The sequence below is a fragment of the Stigmatopora argus genome, chromosome 21, assembly GCF_051989625.1.
Source record: "Stigmatopora argus isolate UIUO_Sarg chromosome 21, RoL_Sarg_1.0, whole genome shotgun sequence".
Classification (NCBI taxonomy): domain Eukaryota; kingdom Metazoa; phylum Chordata; class Actinopteri; order Syngnathiformes; family Syngnathidae; genus Stigmatopora; species Stigmatopora argus.
In genome coordinates this window covers 10,241,897-10,260,469 of record NC_135407.1, presented here as the reverse complement: position 1 = coordinate 10,260,469, position 18,573 = coordinate 10,241,897, and the positions used below count along the sequence as shown (strand labels likewise).

The following is an 18,573-nucleotide window of genomic DNA, read 5'->3' as shown; positions in this document are numbered from 1 at the left end:
GGAGCAGCAGAGAGAAAAACAACGTTTTTCCATCACAATAAATCACTCACACTTTTTAAATGTGACATCGCAACCTGCTTCAACGTTGCGTTTCCTGCGTTTAGATTGATGAAACTTTGAATTCGTTGGGAAAATGAAAGAGCAATCATCTTAAAACAATAATTTATTGAGCAACAAAACAAAGTGCATTTTCTGTTAAAGAACCAAAGGGTCGTGTTACTCTCTGCATTTTCCAGAATTTTAAATGAGTAGATCGTTGATGAACAAGAAAAATATATGTATTATATGTAACTTGTATTTTAATGCAGTATAATCAAATAATAAAGTAATATCAATTGTGTTGGTGAACACCACCCCACCCACACCCAAATTTCTTTTAAAATATTTAACAATTATGTACATAATGATTGAACAGATACAATATTACGTCTGTAATCAATCATATGAACTGTACAATAGGGGGAAGGGGATACAAAAATATTCAATTTAAAGGTGACTTTCTTTTGTTCCATACGCTCCAAATATATTTAACAACATATGACTGTCCACAAGCAATAAGTTACATGTCTAAAATATTTAAAATACAAACATTTAATTAATTCAAATTAAAGGTGACTTTCTTTTTTTCCAAGTGTTCTTTGTTTGGTTGAATAACTGAGAATGCCTCTGTTTCTTGATGCAAGCTTTAGGTCGGGTGTCATCATGTGGCAATCCCCAATCTTATTGGAGGCGGGCTCATGGAGCGACTCTCGGCCACTGTAGTTCACTGCTTTCACCTTGACTCTCAAATGTTCTTCACCCCTTAAAACACAATAAACAACACCTCTTAAATTCTGTTATTAATCTATATTAACCAGGCAGTAAGTGACATGATGAACGTATGTGTAAACAACAAATTACTATCAAATCCTAATCTCAAAACATTAAAGCAGGTCCCTGTACTTCTTGAAATAAATTCTTACATTTTCTGTATGGCTTATCCCCACAGATTTGAGGGGGTGCTGGAGCAAATCTCAGCTAAATATGTCAGGGGATAGATACCCTAAACCTGTGGTCAGCCAATCGCAGGCCGCATGGAGATGGACAACCATTCACGCTCACACTCATACCTAGGGGCAATTTATAGTTTTCAAAACCGGGGTACCCAGAGAAAACCCATGCAAGCCCGGGGAGAAGATGCAAACTCTACACAGTAGGCACCCACCTGGGATCGAACCTTCAATCCCAGACCTGTGAGGCCACCCTCTAGAAATATACTTACAAAAAAGTTTTGTAATGATTAAAAACCACTCTAAGCATGAAGTCAAATCTCAGAAATTTCAGTCCCAAATCTTGAAAATTCCAGTTTGATTTAAGCAAATAGGCAGTGCTGCAATAACTTCAATTCTTTATTACTTACGGCTGCATCGTATCCAAAATTGGCACATAGGCTGGAATGCAGGAATTATAACAAGTCATTAGACACGTCAAATGGGAAGGCCAAGAAAGCAGCTGTAATTCGTCTTTGTTTTTTCAAAAAACTGTTAACTATTGACCAAACTATTTTCTATTGCAGAACCAGTTGGGTCAAGTACACTGCGCAAACATTTTAAGTCAAAAGAAAAAAAAACTGTAAGACAATGGCTCGTTTAAAAAAAAAACATAAGTCGACTCAGTCATGACTCATAACACCACTTTTAGTGTCTAGACCTAAACCAAAAAGTGCCTGTATATTGTAAGAGTGTACTTAAATACCTCTGGTGCTTGAATTTAGGAATATAAAGAGGCTTCTTCAGTCCTGCCCCCAGGAAGTTGGTGTGTTCATGGATCAGCTTTTGGATGTGCTCGATCCATTCCAGTTTGGTCTTAACAGTGGATGCCTATTGATTTGGAAGACAGGCAAAAGTAAAATGTGGCCTTTTAGACCACTTTTGAGAACCACATAAGCATCCTAAACTATTCGCTGGAATTTCAATTACTCTAAGCGTTACAATACGTATTTGTTTTCTGATTTATTTTCAAAGAGAGCGAAGAGCACCTAACCTTGAGAACAATGATGTTGTTCAATGTGCAACACATCAAAAATGCAAACTTGCGGGGATTCCCTCCACGTGCTCTATCACATTTAGTTTAAAGAGCTGAGGAGTCAATGGGATTTTCATTTTCACAGATTTTGTTCACATATAAAAATGGTGTAAAGGATTACTCACATGAAGTTTTCTCTTCAGACTTCGCACTTTCCCTTGGTGTCCTTGGCCACCTTGTAGAAAACCAAGCTCTTCTCCAAGAGAAAGAGGTGCCTTATCCTGCACATTCGGAAGGGTGACTTGGAATCCCACACCTTGAAGGACTCCTCCAGGAGCAGCTCCTCTTTGATGCTCTCGTCAAACCCTGAAGAAGGGTAAAGTAGGCAATGTAAGAAAATGATACATCAATGAAAAGCAAATGTGTGGCCATCTTGCCAAGTGTTCACTTACCATGCACCAAGGAAAGATGCATGGCATCATTGATTGCCTTGGAAATGCTAAGCATCACCTCCACGGCTTCCTGGAGCTTGCTATTCCTCTCACAACTCTCCAGGAGGTTCAAAATAAATGAAGAGCATTAATAACATGCTTCCACAGAATCTCAGTTTGCCAATTACCTGTATAACAAATTAAAAAAAAATCCCGTTGCAATATCCTGGTTTTGGTTTTTTTTTCATAGGGTTGGAGCCAATTATTATTTTTGTTCATTTCTATGGGAAACGTTGATTTAAGATACGAGTAAATCGACATAGTAGCTCAGTCCCGGAACGCCTTAAGCTCGTATCTCAAGGTACCACTGTATTGTTGTTTAATCAGACACCTTTGGAAGTGGTGGTTTTGCTGAATGTCACATATCAGTATGTAAAGAATGCAATTAATGTTGGTTTACTGAAGAATACTAAAATCTTACCACCATTTTTGGACTTACCTTGAGCACAAGTGGATATTTTTAGATTATCTGTACAGGCTTCAGCAGGTAGGAGGTGATCGTTTTTGGCAATTGGTGTTTTTGCTGAATTTACTGTTTAACACAGAGAGAGAGAAAATACTTAGATCATGAAAATTTGTGTCCTGAAGTCAAGTTTTGATCAGTTTGATATTTAACTTACATCAAAATAGTTCCGAGAATGCACCATGTTGAGCTTAGAGGATCGTGGATGGTTCTTGCAATAATCCACATAGAACTGAAACTTCACAGCCTACAAACGAGATAAATTGTTATGGAATCATTATGGGTCAAATATCATCGGGATAGTGGTTATGGATAAAGCACTAAATACCCATGTGACAAAGCAGCATCCAAACTCCTCAGGCATGTGTTCATATTTCTCCAGTTCTTTGAGAAAGGTGCTGAAAAAGAGTTGGTTAATAAATACATTTGAAAAAGTGAATGGCATATACAGACGCTCCCCTACTTACGAACATTCGACTTATGAACAACGGTACATACGAACATGTCTGCGCATAGGGCATATGTCGAAACATGTTCGGAAAGAGATGCTGTAAGTTAGATTTTGTATTGCGCGCCTTTTTCCGAGTAGTGTTTCTTTCCGCCGCTAATACCGACGCTTGGCGCTGTGAGAGGGAGGAGGCTCAGCAACATGTCGAGGAGGAGGAGGAAGAAGAAACGCCTGTCCCCATGAAGAAATTCGAGACGAAACTCTTGGCTGAGGGGTTTTCGCTCATAGATAAAGCCATTGCACTCTTCGAGCAGCAAGACCCAAATATTAAACGTTACACAGAAGTTGCAAATCAATTGAATGATGCCATACAGTGCTACCTCATCATTTATAATGAAAAAAAAAAAAAGAAAACTGTGCAATCGGCGTTAGATCGCCTCTTTCGGCCAGTTTCTAGTAAATCTTCCAAGGAAGATACTCATCAACCCTCATCTTCTTCTCCTCGACCCTCAACTTCTTCCAACATTGAAGTTACGGAGGAGGAAGTAAATTTTGAAGCCCATTCCAGCGACGACGAAGACCCTCTTATGATATAAAATCCTCCTCCTCCTCCATCTCCCTAAGCATCGAGTACATCTTCCAAAAGTAAATTAAACTTCATTTTATTTATCTTATTACATACATGTACATACTGTGTGTTACTTATACAAGCCTTAAACATATGTATATAAACCTTCAATATACTTATATAGGCCTTACACATAAATTATAATACAAAATATAGCACTGAGCAACTTACGAACAAATTCACCTTACAAACAATCGCTCGGAACGCAACTCATTCGTGAGTCGGGGAGCGTCTGTATTAACATCAAAGATTTATGAGTCTCATTAAATAAGAACATGCATATTAAAAAAATCTTGCCTTAGGTAAGGCAATGTTTTAAGAATTTACCAAGAGCAGCCTCATTTATTAAGATTTGTCAACTCTTTAGAAAATATAAACACACCAAACTTTGACATAAGAGGCTTTAGGTTTCATTTTTAGTGTAAAGTCACTGTTTACTTGTGGTGGAATTCATATAGGTCCAGCAGGTTCCCAAAGTTGACGTGTTGCATTTTGCTGTTTCCTGGAGGGATCCTATTGGTTGGTCCGCATCGCCCATGTGAAAATCTGCCAATGCCACACAAATCACTTTGTTAGATTGTCTAAAATAAAATGGAAAAAGAAAAGAAACTTACGTCAATGCGCTACACCAGGCCTTGCACGCGTCTGCTCGAATCATCTCTGCTACAATGAACATGATAAAAATTAAAAAAGGCATGAATGTGCTAGGGACTGATAAAGCAAAGTAGGCATGGGTGAGGACATTTACAATTGAAAATAAGGGATATTCTTGGCATTTACATCTTCCATTCAGAAAAACAAAACCGCTATGAATAATAATAAAAAAAATCCTACTTGTTAAATGATACTACATAATTCACAAATGGATAATGAGCCACATACCTTTTTTTGGAAGCAGATTTTTTTTCTGTGTTTATCTTGTGTCAGGAATGACATCCATTTCAAATTTCACTGCGGTCAAGCCAGCGGACATTCATTTTTTTGTGGTCAAATGAGCGGACGCTCAAAATAGCCCGCCCGCTGAATACAAGCATTACGGTAATTCCATTCAAAACAGAAGTGTTGAAACAGCGGCTGACTTCGTGTGCATGTAGTGCTTTTAAACTTTTAAAAATACTCTCAACAGTAAAAAAAACTGCACCATTTAGATACAGAATTTTCATTATTTAAAAATGAAATAAAATGTCACGATTAAAAAAATACCCACTTCACTACGCGAGTACAATATTATGTGAATCCCCCCTTTTTTCCATTTCATCCTCCATACCGCACATCCTCGAAAGGGTTGCGGTTGGTTGCTATATGCGTTGTTTGTTCAAGGTTGCAGTTCCCATTTTTGCAGTACTGTAAATCATTTTTTTTTTTTGTAATTTCCAGGCAAGGTGGGTAAATCCTGGCAGACCTCCATGACTAATCACATACATAAAATAATGCAATTTCACGGATTAAATGAGAAAATTGGAATAAAAATTGCTACGTGTACTTTGTTCAAATTTGCTGGTCCCATTTTTGTGGGACTGTAAATAAAGATTTTTTTTCAGTTTCCAGGCAACATGGGTCAATCTTGGTAGCAAATGTCCCTGAAGACTCAAACAAATTTATGCAATTTCACGAATTAAATTTAGAGAAAATTGAAATTAAAATTGCTACATGCGTACGTTGTTCAAGGTAGCAGGACTCATGTTTGAGTTACTTTAAATGAAGAATTTTTCAGTTTCCAACCAAGGTGGATCAGTCCTAGTAGTACACCTCCCTGACTACTTTCAACCTCAAAATTATGCAGTTTGACATATTAAATTTTGAGACGATTGGAATAAAAAAATGCTACATGCGTACTTTTTGTTCAAGGTTGCAGGTCAATGTAAATTATGATTTTTTCATAGTTTTCAGGTAAAGTGGGTCAATCCCAGAAGTGAACCTCAGTGACTACTCACATTCTCAGAATCATTGCAATTTCACAGATAAAATTTGAATTAAAATTCCCACATGCATACTTTGTTCAAGGTTGCACTTTTACAATTTTTGTGGTACAGTGGTATCTCGACATACGAGCAATTTGAGATACGAGTAAAATTTCGAGCAAATATTTACCTTGCGATACGAGAAAGCCAGGTGGCCAAGACATGAGAGGCTGTTTATGATTTTAGCGCACTGTCTTTTTTGCCGCATCTCTTGTGTATACTGATATCTCCGAGCACTGGGCGGAGCGTTGCATTTTAACGTGATTTTCCCCCGTTAGTCAATGAATCATAACAAGTGAACAAAAATTGATCCAAAGCAAACAGGTGAAATTAAGAGTTGTGCAAAGAAAAGGCGAACAAGGTCTATCAATATTAGCGCGAAATAATTGAAAAATATGAGTGGTGTACGTGTCACGGAGTTTGCAATACGAGAGGAATACTTCAACAATATGCACCATCCTGAAGCAGAAGGACGCGATTAAGGACAAGAAGTGCCAGGCCCCAGACTAGACTGGTGGCTGGTTGCGCCAGTCACCCAATCACAGGTCCAGCCCCTAATGACTCGAGTGCTGCCAGGTGTGAGTCATTACCCTACAAGGAGTATTTAAGCCCACCAGGAACATGACCATGCTGCTGGTTCGTCAAACAGAATACTGTGAGGTACCGTCCCGCGTTTTACCTACCTGCCTTATTGATACTCGACCTGTTGTTTACACCCAGGATTCCGACCACGCTCTGCCCCCTACGACCACAGATCACGGACCAAGGACAACGACCACGGATCACGGACCAAGGACCACGACTACGGTTCATGGACCAAGGACAACGACCACGCCGACCTACCCGCTACGGCTTACGACCCGCCTGCGTCGTACCCTCTTGTGCTCGCCCGCCTCGCGGACGATCGAAATAAAGATTTGAACGAACCAGACTCGTACCCTCGCCTGCTTTGGGGTCCTCCCCCCACGATCGTAACAGCACGATCCAGCCAGAATGGACCCCGCGGGCGCAGACCAAGCCCCCACCGACCCACCTTCGCAGGTCGTGGACCAGCACACTCAAGCTATAATCTACCTCTTGACTGAGGTGTCGAGCATGGCTCAGACCCTAGATGCCATACGGGCACAACTAACGCCCTTGCCTCACTCACCATGTGCACAGCCAACCCCAGCCACTCCCCAGGTAACACCGATATCACCGCGCCGCGAACCTAATGCCACCCACCCGCCTCCTACGGTGGAAATCTCGGCGCATGCCGGCAGTTCTTGGTTCAATGCCGGTTGGTGTTTGAACAACAAAGCCTCACCTACACCTCTGACCGAGCCAAGATCGCTTACCTGATCGGCTGCCTTCGTGATGAAGCCCTGGCCTGGGCGAGCGCCGAATGGGAGCAGGGCTCCCACATTTGTACCTCCTACGACGTATTTACCGCAGAGATGCGAAGGGTTTTCGACCACCCGGTGGGCGGCCGGGAGGCAGCCGGGCGCTTAAGAGCTCTCAGACAAGGCGTCCGGAGCGTCGCAAGATATTCTGTGGAGTTCCGCATCTTAGCTGCCGGAAGCGGCTTTAATGACTGCGCCCTCCAGGACGCATTTCTGGGGGGGGGCTGAATGTGGAGATGCGGGAGGAGCTGGCGATCCGAGACGAACCAGCGTCCCTCGACGCGCTCGTGGAATTGGCCATCCGGATCGACAGCCAACTACAGAGACAACAAGGGCAGTGGCGAGGTGACTGGCAGGTGGGCGCCATGATTGGACTTCGGCGCCTGCTTCCAGGTTCCCCCGCAGCGGCTGCGCCTCCCCCTCCTGTGGTGACGTCAGAACCTATGCAAATAGGTCGCGCTGGAGTGTCTGAGGAGGAACGCTCACGACGCAGCCGGCTTTTCCTATGCTTCCATTGCGGCAAGGGGGGCCATCTCTCGCTATCATGCCCTGCCCGCCCGGTAAAAGCAAAGGCTCACCAGTAGGAAGGGAGGTCATGGTGAGCCTGGCCATTGGGGAATCCTCCCGTCGATTTGTATTACCAGCATCTCTTTCCTGGGGGGGAAGAGATCACAACACCACTGCTTTGATCGACTGCGGTGCGGACGAGTTTCATCGACCGCTCCGTGGCCGCCAAGCTGGGCATCGGGACTCGGGCTATAGAGAGACCACTAAATATAACGGCACTGGATGGGCGTACCCTAGGCAGAGTGGAGCGACGGACAGACCCTGTACTACTCCGCCTATCCGGTAACCACCAGGAGATGGCTGATTCTACATCTTGGACTGCCCGGAGGAGACTATTGTTCTGGGCCTACCATGGTTAAGACGGCACAATCCGGTGATCGACTGGGGGGGACCCAACGTGGTAGCCTGGAGCCCAGCATGCCACACCAAGTGCCTCCAGGCAATCCATTTATATTACTAATAAACTTACATCGTTAAAACGGTCGAATGTAAAGCGGCAGTTCGACAAGCGCCACGCTACCTTCGCATTAAAATACCCTGCGGGAAACAGCAGAAAGAAAGCGTGCCAAGAGCTTCTGAGCAGGGTGCAAGCTAGCCAGCAGCAACTCCGTGTATGGACCCGGCAAGGTGACTATAATTCGGCTAGCTTTGCTGGTTCTTTAACAATAGTGAGGAATGGAAAACCATTCACAGATGGAGAGTATGCTAAAACGTTCATGCTGGATGTAGCCAATGAACTTTTTGATGATCTTCCGAACAAAGACAAGATAATCAAACGGATACAAGACATGCCTCTATCGGCAAGAACTGTTCATGATCGTACCATCGTGATGGCAAACAAAGTGGAGGAAACGCAAGTGAAGGACATAAATGGAACGCCGTTCTTTTCTCTGGCTTTGGAGGAGTCAACAGACGTGAGCCATTTGTCGCAATTCAGCGTGATTGCAAGATATGCTGTTGGTGACACTGCGCGAAGAAAGTTTTGCTTTTCTGCCATTAAAAGGGTCCACAAAAGGTGAGGATTTATTCACATCTTTCATGGAGTTTGCTCAAGAAAAAAGTCTACTTATGGATAAACTTGTGTGTGTACTGATGGTGCTCCGTGTATGGTGGGGAAAAACAAAGGATTTGTGGCGCTTCTCCGTGAACATGAAAATAGACCCATCTTAAGTTTCCATTGCATTATACACCAGGAGGCACTTTGTGCTCAGATGTGTGACAGGCCGTTTGGCGAAGTGATGTCGCTGGTCATTCATGTGATCAACTTTATTGTTGCCCGAGCCTTAAATGATCGCCAGTTTAAAACACTGCTGGATGAAGTTGTAAATAACTATCCTGGTCTGCTTTGGCACAGCAATGTGCGTTGGTTGTCAAGAGGGAAGGTGCTTAGCAGTTTTGCGGCTTGCCTGAACGAAATCCGGACTTTCCTTGAAATGAAAGGCGTCAGGCATCCTGAGCTAGCCGACACAGAGTGGCTCCTCAAGTTTTACTATATCGTAGATCTGACTGAACAGCTGAACCAACTCAACGTGAAAATGCAAGGCGTTGGAATTCAACAAGCTGTATTTGCTTTTGAAAACAAGCTGGAGCTTTTCATCACGGATCTTGAAACAGGTCGTTTACTACATTTTGAAAAACTGAGCCAGTTTAAAGATGCATGCACAGCAAGTGAGCCCATTCAAAACCTTGATCTCCACCAGCTAGCTGGCTGCACACCCAGTTTCCTACCGTCCTTCAAAGCACGCTTTGGAGAATTTCGTGAGCACACTCATCTTTTTAAGTTCATCACCCATCCAAACGAGTGTTCACTGAACACAGCCGACCTGAATTACATCCCAGGTGTCTCCGTCAGAGATTTTGAAGCAGAAGTGGCTGACCTGAAGGCCTCAGACATGTGGGTGAATAAGTTCAAGTCACTGTTACAGATTACAGTAATGTATAGTGACACCTAGTGGGTCATCACTTTAACAAATTCTCAGTTCTACCCATAATGCCATGCGCTGTTGTTTGTTGCCATTCTAATAAAGACACGATCTGAAACATGGTGTCAGGAGTGGCTGGCTAAAAAAACTAAAGCAATAGCAAGCGGTACGATTCCGGCACCGGAGGGCATGCAGATGTCCGGGGATTTGGCAAAGAACTGGGACGTTTTTCGTGCTGAATTTGAGGACTTTGTGTTACGAGAAACCTGAGGAAGTTCAAGCTGCCGCCCTGAGACGGCTAATGGGTAACGAGTGCCGCCACGTCTATATACAGATGCTCCCCTACTTACGAACAATGGTACATACGAACGTCTGCAAATTGCGTTTAAGTCGAAAAATGTTTGTAAGTCCAATTTTGTATTTCGCGCCTTTTTCAGAGTAGTGCTTCGTTCCGCCGCTAATACCGACGCCTGGCGCTGTGGGAGCGCAGCTCACCCAGCATCTACCTTCCTCTGCCCAGTTCGTTGCAGTGCGTAAGTTCCGTAAGTGCGTGACGTATTTTGAACGCATCTCCAGTGCGCAAAGAACCTTTTTCATTTTTATCATCAAATATCTTGTGCATCCATTACATTGAATATGGTTGGTGAAAAGAGAAAGGCTTCTAGTGAGGATGGTAATGCAAGGAAGAGGCAAGCCATTTCATTTGAAACAAAAGTGGCAATAATAAAGAAGCTTGATGCGGGCGAGAAAATGGTGAGCGTTGCACGGGCGTAATATTTGAATCGATCGACCGTCAGTACCATTTATAAACAGAGATCGTATAATGGCACACGTGAAAAGTGCAGTGCCGATGCAATCGACGATTATTAGCAAAAGAAGAGGGAAAATCATGGAAGAGGTGGAGAAACTTCTCATCATTTTGCTCGAGTATCAACAGCAGCGGCGTATTCCTCTGAGCCTTATGCTCATTCAGGAGAAAGACAAATCTCTCTTTGAGGATGTCAAGGCTAAGGCTGGGGAAAGCGCTGCCAAAGAAACGTTTTCTGCCAGCAACGGGTGGTTTTTCCGTTTCAAAAAGAGGGCTAATCTCCACCATGTGTCCGTGTCCGGAGAGGCAGCATCCGCGGACAAAGAGGCTGCCGAGCGATTCCCCCAAGTGTTAAAGGAGATCATTGAGGAGGGTGGCTATTCGGCTAAGCAGATCTTCAATGTCGACGAAACTGGTCTTTTTTGGAAGAAAATGCCAGAGAAGACCTACATTAGCCGTGAGGAGAAGACTATGCCCGGATATAAAACGGCTAAAGATCGCCTAACCTTAATGCTCGGGGAGAATGCTGAAGGGAGCTACAAGCTGAAGCCGCTGCTAGTTTACCGGGCAGCTAACCCTCGAGCCCTGAAGAACGTGACGAAAAGCTCTCTCCCCATTATCTGGATGTCAAACAAGAAGGCATGGGCGACACTTGCTGTATTTGAGGACTGGTTCTTCCACCATTTCATCCCAGCAGTGGCTGTGGCTGAAGGCAGCACCCTTCGGTGCGGTATATGCCGAACCTCAGCAATGGGAAAGGTTATGGAACGTATGGTGACCAACAGATTGATCTACCACCTGGAAAGAGAAGGGTTCCTGACACCAGAGCAATCCGGTTTCCGGCCGCAAAGGAGCACTGAAGACCAACTCCTACGACTTTCACAAACAATCAGCGACGGTTTCCAGGCCAAGCCAATGCAAAGAACGATGCTGGCGCTGTTCGATTTCAGCAAGGCATACGACAAGGTTTGGCGGGATGCTCTACTCTGGAAAATGACCCGAGTGGGGCTACCACACACCGTTGTCAGGTGGGTGCAGAGCTGGCTATCCAACCGAGTCAACTTTGTCACATTCGGCAGACAGAGAAGTAAGATTGGGATCTTTCGCCAGGGGGTACCACAAGGGTCGGTCATCTTGCCAATACTCTTCTTGATATACGTGAATGACCTCACGAAGACCCTGCCCAGTGGCGTACACAGCAGCCTCTTTGCAGATGACGTGGCATCTTACACCCAAGCGCCGCAACTGGAGACTGCCCAAGAACAACAACTTCAAACTGCGGTAGATGCCATAGTCGGGTGGAGCAAGAGGTGGAAACTTACCTTAAATGCATCCAAGTGTGAGTGTACTTTCTTCTCCATACCCTAGGCAGAGTGGAGCGACGGACGGACCCTGTTCTACTCCGCCTATCCGGTAACCACCGGGAGATGGCGTGCTTCTCCATCTTGGACTGCCCGGAGGCGACTAATGTTCTGGGCCTACCATGGTTAAGACAGCACAATCCGGTGATCGACTGGGGGGGACCCAACGTGGTAGCCTGGACCCCGGCATGCCACACCAAGTGCCTCCAGGCAACCCACTTACCCCGAGTGTCACCGCCGAGGAAGGACCCCCCTGACCTATCAACAGTGCCCGAGTGATATCGGGTGTTTAGCGAGGACCAGGCCTCAGCACTCCCCCCACATCGCCCTTATGACTGTGCCATTGACTTATTGCCCGGTGCTTCTCTTCCTAGGCGCCGGATCTACAACATCTCCAGGCTGGAATGGGAGGCACTGAATGACTACATCTCCCAGGCACTGGCATCTGGACAGATTCGCCCCTCCCTCCTCCCCCGTCGGGGCAGGTTTTTTTTTGTCGACAAGAAGGACGGCTCACTGCGCCCGTGTCGACTACCGAGCCCTGAATGAGATCACGGTCAGGAACGGATACCCGTTGCCACTCATTAACTCGGCTTTTACCCCGCTACACGGCTCTTGCATTTTTACAAAGTTAGACCTCCGTAATGCTTACCATCTGGTCCGGATTCGGGAGGGGGACGAATGGAAGACGGCCTTCTCCACCCCCCAGGGACATTTTGAATACCTGGTAATGCCTTTTGGGCTCTGCAATGCCCCAGGAGTGTCCCAGTCCCTGATCAATGACGTCCTCTGGGACATGCTCAACCGATTTGTATTTATTTATCTGGATGAGATCTTGACTTTTTCATGCAGCCTCGAGGAGCCTGTGCAGCATGTGCGCCAGGTGTTGCAACATCTCCTAGAGAACCGCCTATTCGCCAAGGCTGAGAAGTGTGAATTTCACGTCTCAGAGACCACCTTTCGAGAGAGCGAGAGAGATATAAAGTTGTGGCTTTGTTTTTATTAAAAAATATATTTTTTTGCAGGCCATAGCTTGAACACGGGAGATTTTCTTGGTTTGATATCAGTAAAGCTGAATTTCGGAAGCAAATAGTAAGTACTACAACATACCGTATTTTCTCGATTATAACACGCAGATTTTTGCTATATAATTAATTCCAATAGATGGGGTGCGTGTTATAATCAATAACTAAAATAAATTACAAATTTTCGATCGAAAAAAGCATTGTCAAACTCACTTTGACTCACGGACATTGTGCAATTTCCAACTTTGAATTCAAAATACACGCATATTAAAGATCGTCAAGCCTCACAAACATCACAATCCTGCATTAATAAGCTGGAAAGTAGAATGGCGATGGAGACAAATGGTCAACGCCAATATTTTTCCTGTAACAGCATAAAAACACCATGAACTTACCGTCAGTAGTGCAAAAGATGAGGATGGAGCGCCGTCATGTGACTCAGCTGTCACTTGAGCTCTTGTCGACATTTCATCAAAATCAGCCCGGGAAAAGCTAGTGAGTTGGACTACTATTGCTGCCACGCCATCGCGGAGCTTTTTGAATACTGAGCTTTAGATCACAACTTCAACAATCAGCTTTAGAGTTGATTGTGCGTGCATGAGCTTGTTAGCAGAAGTTTTTCCGCTCCTACGTAACAGACCTTTCAACTTCCAAATGCCCGCGACTACAAGATCTAAAAATAACAGACCTCCAAGTTCATCTGCTGCACCTACCTGCTCATGTAAGTGCAGTTCCTGGGAGGATCGCTTTGTAGATCTCCAGAAAAAGTATGACCAGCTGCAGCAAGCTTTCTCAGAGATGCAAATCAAGCTGGATGAGATATCAAAGGCGAGCTCTGTATGCATAGCCACGCCGCAGAGTCTACCTGTTGCCCCCTGCACGTATGCGGAACAGACAGCAAATTGCCATATGCCAATAATAATAATAATCGGACATAGGCCATGTCGTCATTACCACAACACAAAAGCCTACTTGTCATCACACGCAGAAACTGCGTGTGACGAAATTGATGGTGCTTCTCCATAAGCTACGTTTAATCGGCAAAAGACCTAAATAAGTGTAAGTTACGGACTTGTAATTTGTCATTCCGCTGTTGTGGATACAGGTCGCTTACCTCTCGATTACCGCACACTGTCTGCCACTTACCTTACTTCAAGTCAGCTAGTAGGAGGCAGATCACCAACCAAACATCTATTCATATACCGCAGAAGGGAATGTGTGTTATGTTAGCGCGAGTTTAGATGTCTGATGGATGTGGGGAAAAAACTGTCCTTAAGCCTATTTGTCCGAGCTTTGTGGGACCTATAGCGTCTGCCAGAGGGCAGCAGCTGGAACAGATTGTGAACAGGGTGGTAAGGGTCCCCTATGATGTTCTTGGCTCTGCTGAGGTAACGAGGGCTGGCAATGTCTTCAAGTGAGGGCAGAGAGCAGCCGACAATCCTCTGGGCAGTGTTAATCACTTTCTGCATGGCCTTTTTGTCTGCCGCCGTGCTTCCAGCGTACCACACTGTGATGCCGTACGCCAGGATGCTCTCTACAGTGGTTCTATAGAAGGTTCTCAGAAGATTGGAGCCCAAGTTGTTCTTCCTAAGTACCCTGAGGAAATGGAGTCGTGTCTGAGCCTTCTTCACCACTGCCGTGGTGTTTGTAGACCATGAGAGCTTGTCCGTGACGTGGACCCCCAGGAATTTACCGAGCACCACGAAGACAAATTGTTGACCTCATCTCTGTAAGCCGACTCATCCCCTCCTGAGATGAGTCCGACCACAGTGGTGTCGTCAGCGAATTTGATGATGGCGTTAGACTGGTGGGTGGGTGTACAGTCGTAGGTGTACAGGGAGTACAGAAGAGGACTCAGTACACAGCCTTGAGGGGAGCCAGTGCTTAGTGTAAGTGTAAAGAAAAGGAAGGCAAAAAAGACCTAACAGGCTCCGAAGCAATCTTCAGCCGCGAAGTTTAGCGCTGGCGAGGCGCCCGATCATGACTACGTGTCAGCCTGCTTAGACACCGCAGGTGGCAGTGACGTCATCGGTAGGCAAAGTTGTGAGCCTGAAACTCAAGCCCCTGCAAATCCAACTGCTTTCGCGAGATCCAGTAAAGAGGCAGTGTCGGAACGCGAGAGGAGTGTGATAATCTATGGTGTTCCCGAGTCGCCCGAACTCCCAGCTGTGGGCAGCGCGATGAAAGATCGCGAGTTGGCCATTTTTTGTATCAAGTCGGTCCTGGAGACACTGGCACCCGGGGCATCTCTCTCACTCGGAAGATCGGTGAGGCTTGGACGCGAGCCACCATCCTCTGCTGACGCGCGCCCCCGTCCATTAAAGATGACTCTTGGCACTCCATCTGAAGTCGAGACCTTCTTAACAAGCGCCAAGAAAATCCAATGGCCTGATCTCGAACTGGATTTTCGGAAGGAGTACTCTTTGAGGGAGAGGATTCGCTGGCGCAACCTTGTAGCAGAGCTGGCAGCGAGGCGGCAGAAGGGCGAAAGAGGTCTGTGCATCCGCAACGGCCAACTAGCCCTGACAAGCTACATCCACCCGCCACTGAAGGTGACCACAGAGACTCAAAACAACTGGGTGACGGTGAGGGAACAAGAGATGGCGGTGGCCCACCCCTAGTCATCATCTACACCGACGCGTGCAGTTTGATCGCCAAGTTCAGTGACCTCTTCAGTATTGTATCAAGACTCAAGCCTGATATGATCGTCATTACTGAAACTTGGCTAAGCTCTTTAGTGCACGATGCTGAGATAAACCTGGTGGACTACATCCCCTTCCGGCGCGACAGACGAGACAGACGTGGTGGTGGAGTTATCATCTATGCTAGGGGCGAGCTAAAGCCCTCCCTTTGTCCTCTCCCTCCCGCTGCTCAACAGACCGACTTCTTCGAGGTTGTGCGATGCAATATAACTGTGGGTGGAGTCTGTCTGCCTATCTTGGGAGTCTACCGGTCCCCACAAGCTACTGCCGAAGACGACCACGTAATCAGTGCAATTCGCTCGGTCTCATCACACCAAGACTGCCTTATTATTGGCGACTTCAACGCACCATCAATAGACTGGAGCGATGTTGTCTGCTCATCAGGCGATCGGTTCGATCAGGCACTCCTCGACACAGTTGAAAACTGCTTTTTAACACAGCATGTTGCAGCTCCGACGCGCTTCCGCAGTAACCAACGCCCGTCTCTTCTGGACCTGGTACTCACGTGCGTCGGTATCGTCTCTCAACATCCTCCCGCCGCTCTCCATGTCTGACCATGTGGTGGTCAAGTTCAACAAGTTCAATTATCTCACATGCGGTTCGTGAATTCATCCAGCATTCGATCTCACCCACAATCATCATGAAGATCGATGTCCGAAACGCATTCAACAGCCTTGATCGCAACTCAATATTTCAAGCCATCAAGAGTTTCAATCCCTCACTCCTGCTATACATCAGTCAATCCTACGGATATTCATCCAATCTCTATTGTGATGACCACATAATCCCCTCAAGATCCGGTACACAGCAAGGCGATCCCCTTGGACCGGCTCTCTTTGCCTTTGCTGTAGACCATATCTCAAAAGCAGTGTCATCCAAGCTCAACTTGTGGTACTTGGATGATGCAACGTTGGGTGGTGACCCTGATGTGGTTTGGTCGGACGCTGCGATGGTCAAAGAAAATTTTAGAAGCATTGGCCTTGATATCAACGACGCCAAATGTGAGGTTTACCTTTCAAACCTTGCCCCCCACGAAAGACAGAGTACGATTTGTCATTTTCAGGAACTCTTCCCTTCAATTGTCGTTGCACCTACTAATAAATGGTCGTCGTTAGGTGCACCTCTCCACAAAGATTCAATGCAAGAGTTCCTTGATGCACGACTCAACGATTTGAAGCGTTTAACCTCAAATCTGTGCCAAATTGACAATCATCAGGCCATGTTCATCCTACGAAATTGTCTCTTCATTCCCAAACTTCAATACTTGATGAGAAGCTCCCCGACACATCGTAACATGAATTGTCTACAGAGTTTCGACCATGTCATAAAATATTGTTTATCCTCGTTGTTGAATGTTGACTTTTCACAGTCCGCATGGAATCAGTCGAAACTCCCAATTCGTCACGGTGGCATTGGTATCCGTTCCCTTGTTGACTTGTCCCTCCCCTCTTTTCTGTCATCATTCTATTCTACAGTTGAGTTAATGCGACCTGTTTTGTCTTCATCTCAAATTGATCCTCATAAATCAATTGACATTGATGGCGCACTAAATGCCTGGAATGAATGTCATTCATCAACTCCAACACATCTCGGAGTACAGAAAGAGTGGGATGAAATCAATTGCCTGAGGATGAAAGGCAATTTGATCGATTCCTCGAATCAGTGGGACCGCAGTCGAATATTATCAGCGTCGACGTTTCCCTCCGGAGCTTGGTTGAATGCTTTGCCAAGTGCGACTTTGGGCAATAAGCTCTCCCCCGATGAGCTTCGCATCTCGATTGCTCATCGTCTTGGTGTCAAAGTTTGTGACCCGACTCTGTCCAAATGCGGTCATTCAATAGATAGCCGAGCTCTCCACCCCTTATCCTGCCGTATCCAAGCTGGTCGTTTCCCTCGTCACTCTAACATCAACGACATCGTTAAACGCGCACTATGTCAAGCTGGAGTTCCTTCAATTCTCGAACCAAGTGGTCTAGTGCGTGCAGACGAGCGAAGGCCTGACGGCTTGTCAATCTTTCCATGGAAGATGGGAAAGTGTTTGACATGGGATGTGACAGTTGTTGACACCTTTTCTCAATCCTCAATTGCTTCATCTGCAATAAAAGCCTGCTCAGCTGCGAACAAGGCAGAGTCAATGAAGTCTGTCAAATATGCACCGCTTGTTGACAGATACTTGTGCCAGCCCATAGCCTACGAAACTTCAGGTGTATGTGGGGACTCCACTTTGAAGTTTCTGTTAGAGGTAGGTTCCCGGCTCGTGGCTATTTCAAATGAGCCACGCGAGTGTCAATGGCTGTTACAGCGCATCTCTCTAGCAGTGTGCCGCGGCAACGCATACAGTGTCCTCGACTGTGTGAAGAAGGTGTGAAGTTACGTGATATGTGTCATGTTTCATTTATTTTTTATTATCATTTTATTTATTTTATTTATGTTTTATTTGTTTATTGTTTTTTTTTGTTTCATGAATAAAGTTTTACTGGGATAGATTTCCAAACAAACTAGTACCTAGAAGCCAGTGCATTTAATTTGTAAGTTTAACTGTTTTAATAAAAACTGCCACTGCCATCTGTGAATTCCCTTTGTACATAATTTGTAAGTTTGTATTGAATTTGTAATTTTTGTACATAGTTTGTATTGTATTTGTAATTTTTGTACATAGTTTGTATTGTATTTGTAATTTTTGTACCAAATTTGTACTTTTTTACTGCTTTAATAAAAACACCATCTGTGAATTTGCTTTGTCTTCTTTTTAATAAAATATTTTTTTGAATGGCAGCTTATTGGTGTGTTTAATATTAAAAAGCAAGTAAA

General features: G+C 45.1%; 2 protein-coding genes across 8 annotated transcripts in view; one reads left to right on the top strand and one right to left on the bottom strand.

Moving 5' to 3' along the window:
* LOC144066887 (gonadotropin-releasing hormone II receptor-like) overlaps nucleotides 1-18,573 on the top strand; it is a 252,259-nt gene that overhangs the window by 126,024 nt on the left and 107,662 nt on the right. The window lies entirely within an intron of this gene.
* Nucleotides 151-15,079, bottom strand: LOC144066892 (triple functional domain protein-like). Of its 7 annotated transcripts, none has more exons than XR_013297768.1 (9): nucleotides 4,649-15,065; nucleotides 4,473-4,580; nucleotides 3,287-3,356; nucleotides 3,116-3,205; nucleotides 2,935-3,027; nucleotides 2,457-2,623; nucleotides 2,190-2,370; nucleotides 2,023-2,117; nucleotides 151-1,859 (listed from the first exon to the last, which is right to left on the bottom strand). XR_013297768.1 is itself a non-coding variant. In XM_077590312.1 (9 exons), the coding sequence occupies exons 2-6, from the start codon at nucleotides 4,690-4,692 to the stop codon at nucleotides 3,025-3,027; spliced, it is 315 nt and encodes a 104-aa protein (XP_077446438.1). In that variant the 5' UTR covers nucleotides 4,693-4,694; nucleotides 4,917-15,066; the 3' UTR covers nucleotides 151-1,859; nucleotides 2,190-2,370; nucleotides 2,457-2,623; nucleotides 2,935-3,024. The 7 variants fall into 7 exon arrangements, 6 of the variants coding, with proteins under 6 accessions (XP_077446438.1, XP_077446435.1, XP_077446437.1 ...); XM_077590312.1 differs by lacking the exon at nucleotides 2,023-2,117 and having other exon boundaries at nucleotides 4,649-4,694; nucleotides 4,917-15,066; XM_077590309.1 differs by lacking the exon at nucleotides 2,023-2,117 and having other exon boundaries at nucleotides 151-801; nucleotides 1,735-1,859.